Source organism: Engraulis encrasicolus, chromosome 16, assembly GCF_034702125.1.
Source record: "Engraulis encrasicolus isolate BLACKSEA-1 chromosome 16, IST_EnEncr_1.0, whole genome shotgun sequence".
NCBI classification, from domain to species: Eukaryota; Metazoa; Chordata; class Actinopteri; order Clupeiformes; family Engraulidae; genus Engraulis; species Engraulis encrasicolus.
This window is the reverse complement of record NC_085872.1, coordinates 8,802,833-8,807,346: the sequence shown is the minus strand read 5'-3', so window position 1 is coordinate 8,807,346 and position 4,514 is coordinate 8,802,833. Positions and strand designations below refer to the sequence as shown.

Sequence of the window (4,514 nt, the reverse complement as noted above, 5' to 3'; positions counted from 1 at the left end):
AGGCAGGTCTATAAAGCCTGGTCTGGCATTTTCGCACAAGAGGTCCATTAACACAATTAGCACATTCCTGAACTGGCAAGCAGTGCTCAAGCATGTGCTGGTTGTTATTTTTTATTGTGTTGTTGTCCCATTGATGGCAACTCAGTTATTATGACACACAGAGCAGCCACTGCTCATGCAACAGCCCAATGCTGTGTAACAGTATGTGTGCATTCAAATTTGGCATATAATTAAACAGAAATCACACGCAACAAACAGTTTACTTGACTTTCCTAGAAGCTAAAATCAATATTGCAGTAGTAGTATACAGCCTTTCAGCCATTAGGCCCTAATGTAATTGTAGTCATCAGTTCCGCCACGATGTCGTAAAAAGTGTGCAAGAAGGGATATGAATTATGGCTGATGCAGTACCAGAATTTGTCCATATGTGGGCGCTCTTGCCTTTTTCAATCTGAGCCACGCAGCTCTAGTGAAAAGTTTTTGTGTTTTGACTAACAATACTTGTGGGAGGAGTGGCACATCTGCGATTGGTTAGCGATTTTCAGTGTTCATTCCGTGATTGGCCCAAACGTTTTAAAGAGAGATAAGGGGGTCCTCAGAATCCCCCCTCCCGCCCCCACCATCCACCCGCTCATCCTCGCGCTCGAGCTTCTGTTCCCGGACAGTTGTCACACACTATTTACTACGGTTTGAAATGTGGCACAACGCTCTGAACTGGAATACTGCTCTGTGACAACTGGAGGATTTTGCGCGCACGCCGTGTTGGTTTTCCATACAAGGACAGAGAGAGCGGAGAATATTCCTTGGCCATGACATTGGATATGTTGACGATTTTGTGTGTAATCACTGCGGTGGCTGCAGTAGAAGGTAAATGCTTGGATTTATTTGTGTGGTGTGCAAAGGTGTTTTGATTTCCCCTGTGTGGAAGGTGCACTGCTGGGTTTTTTTTTGTTTTACTCAGGGAACACTGCACTTTAATAACATGGTTTCGAATAGTGCCTTTTCTTCTGCCTTTGTGCCTTTTTGTGATGAAAGGCACACGTGGAATATGGGAAACTCATCCAATTAATCTGCTTCAAGGTTCTCGTAAAATGCTCTTTCCACCGAGCTGCTGAGCTGCGCGGTGATGTCGAGGAATGGGTCCAAAATTGACCCATTTTGCTCGGTGAGGCACAGCCAGTGATTTATTTTCAAATTTGAATAGTAATGTCAAGTTTGCGTACTGACCCTCCTTCACTTGTTTTCCTTTCCCCCTGGCAATAACATCCAAACTGATGCTTCGTCTCTGATATGTTTCAGACAAATATATATACAAACACACACACGAACATACACACACCAAAGGCTCACACGCTTGGAAATGACTTACTTCTTCATGGGACCGATGCTACTAAGCCATATTTTTTTCTGAAGAAATGAAGAGTCAACCTGGGTGTGTGTAGGCACCACCCACACTCTCATAAAAAATAACTAATTATATTATTTATTGCAATCACAGTCAATCAGAACGAAACAGTCTGGAACCCTGGGGCAGTTCCATTTCATTTCAAGTCTGATAAATGTCACGAAATCTTTAGAGAAAAACACACCCCACCAGACAGATGGCTCGTCTCTATACTATCCCCAATGCCAAACCACTATGCTTGTAGCAGCGGAGAGACCTGTATGACTCCAAAGTCAGTGATAAACACTCAAAAGTGCATTTTCTGAAATGATGTCTCTCCTGTACACAAACCCTTTACGCACGCACGCGCGCACAATCGCAGTCACCGGCAAGGACTCATAGCCCGCTCGCATAGTGCACACTCCGTATTCCCTAAATATGCTACAAATCACAAACTACCTATTCATTTGGCTGGATATTTTGTAAATGTCCTTTATTTTCCCTTTATCCACGCGAACCACTGGTTTGCGACATGTGATCCCAGACACCCTCTGCGCACTGCACAGGTCCCTGCCTCAGTACCCCAAGCTGCCGGTCAGCTCCCTGGGCTGAGCAAAATGAACAAGGGTGTTGAGCCATCACAGTGCCCAGAGCTTTGAAACAAATTGGATTCTTCTGTGGAAATTGTTAGATTGAGTGAAACTGAATCCCCCCAAAACCGAAATGGCTCTAACTGCTGAGCAGATGGATGTGACACAGCCGAAAGATGACGGGGCTAAAGTGATACAGCGATTCGGCGGCTAATTGAAAGAGAATTGCCCTTTGGCAGGTTGAGATGTTTGTTGATCCCCAGCCTGTCGCTGTTCCTGTTGCTTATAGCTGTGGTGCCCGTGGAGGAGAGAGACACTATCTCTCTGTGTGTGTGTGTGTGTGTGTGTGTGTGTGTGTGTGTGTATGTGTGTCCCTGTGCCCAGTATAATCTGATTATGGGCCCCCAATCTCCAAATCGCCCCAATAATCACAAACAATGTGTCAAAGATCTGCCCGCCACAAAAGGGCAACTCGGAACAAGCCAGACTGACCATCTGGACAGCAATAGAGCAATGGCAAATGGTATGAGGTAATTCAAGCAAAAAAAGAAAAGAAAATATGGACAGGGAAGCAAACCAGCCTGAAGAATGTCACCAATGTGCTGCTGTGGCCTGATAGGAGGAACACAAATATTTCCTAAAGCATTTGCCTCCTTTCTGTCATTAAATCACTTGTTGGCAACTGATAACGTGCTCTCTCCAATCTTCCATAAACTGAAATGAGGGCATTCTTTTGTGCATTTTTTTCTTATGTAAGCAGGAGAGTAGGCTACTTAAATGTAATGCCAGCAGCTAGCATAGTTATTACACTGGTTCAGATGGGTCAGGTACTCAGAAGTTGTTGAGAAATAATTGCGGTGGTACCTATTGTTAGAAAGGTTGCTTAATAAGAGTGGATGTGGCTGGCAGCGTGTTTTAAAAGGGTGACGCCCTGGTCCAAATCTACCCAGTATTCTCTACTCTCTCAGTGCGCGCGCACACACACACACACACACGCGCGTGCGCACACGCAAACGCAAACGCACACACACACACACACGCACACACACACACACACACACACACACACACACACACACACACACACACACACGCACACGCACACGCACACACTTTGCACACCCTATCTCTCCCCCTCTTCTCCCCCCACTCTCTCTATATATATTCCTCCTATGCCTCCACTCCTCTCTCTGATCCCCCTTTCTCCTTCTCCTTTATCTTTCGTGTTCATTCAGCACCTTCCTCTCCCCACTCTTTCTCTCCATTCTCATTCCAACTCAAACGGATGTATCTCCAAAGCCAAAACAATCAGCTGCAGGCTATTTTATGGAAAGGCTTGTAGTGGGAGAGGAGAGCAGTGTCTGGAGTGATGCCCCCAATCCCCTCGTTCTCCCCAGTTAATCTCCCTCTCTCTCTCTCTCTCTCTCTCTCTCTCTCTCTCTCTCTCTCTCTCTCTCTCTCTCTCTCTCTCTCTCTCTCTCTCTCTCTCTCTCATTCTCTCCCTTGATCACTCACTCACTCACTCACTCACTCACTCACTCACTCACTCACTCACTCACTCACTCACTCACTCACTCACTCACTCACTCACTCACTCACTCACTCACTCGCTCACTCGCTCACTTGTGCATCGTGCATCCATAGTACCCTATACGCACAAAGTGGGCAGGCTGATCCCGGCTTAATTGCTTTAAGGGCAAACAGAAATAAGCAATGTCTGTGTAAGTGGAGGGTGGATTGCCATTGCCGGTGCTGTGAATAATGATCTGCAGATGCAGGAGAAATGCAGCTCTTCTCTTTTTTTCCCCTTGCTCTCTCGTTTTCGTTAATGGCATGCAAATTCCTTTTCTCTCTTCCCATGCCAGGCAGCAGGCCTTGCGATTTATTTAGCTCCAGCCTCTCTCTCTCTCTCTCTCTCTCTCTCTCTCTCTCTCTCTCTCTCTCTCTCTCTCTCTCTCTCTCTCTCTCTGCCTCCTTTATTCCCCTTTCTCATTATTCCCCTCTCTGTGTCTCCCTTGCACTCTTTCTGTCTCCCGTGGTGTGGGTGTACAGCTGCACATAGTGGCATTTTTCAAGTGTTCTCGATCCACATCATGGTTCAGTAAAGGTGCTTTAGACAACAAAGCCTCCTGTACGTGCTGTATGTAGTATTGCTGGCATTCTCTCCATCACTTCTTTTCTTCCTTTTTTGTGTTTTCTCTTGCTCTTTCTTGCTTCATGTCCTCCCTTAGCCCACTATCTACTCTTTTCTGCTGTAACACTCTTTTGCTTTGACCCTACTCATCCCCCTCTCCTCTCCTCCTCCTTTGTACCCGTCTCTTCCTCTCTCATTCTCTTTCATCTCTCCCCTGCCTCCCCCTCCTCCGTTTTGTCAGTTAACATCTTTCTCTCTCTCTCTCTCTCTCTCTCTCTCTCTCTCTCTCTCTCTCTCTCTCTCTCTCTCTCTCTCTCTCTCTCTCTCTCTCGCTCTCTCTCTCCCCCCACCTCTCCCTCTCCTATGTTTTTGTCAGTGAATCACATCCTCCTCGCATATGCGCGTC

The 4,514-nt window shown here is 46.4% G+C and overlaps 1 protein-coding gene across 2 annotated transcripts in view; it reads left to right on the top strand.

Annotated features, from left to right (window-relative positions):
• The first annotated feature begins 650 nt into the window (after positions 1–650).
• Positions 651–4,514, top strand: part of LOC134465091 (ephrin type-B receptor 1) — a 307,413-nt gene continuing 303,549 nt past the window's right edge. For both annotated transcript variants that reach the window (XM_063218530.1, XM_063218529.1), the window contains exon 1: positions 651–867. In XM_063218530.1, the coding sequence (XP_063074600.1) occupies positions 810–867 (58 nt within the window). In that variant the 5' untranslated portion in view covers positions 651–809. The remainder of the gene's footprint in view (positions 868–4,514) is intronic.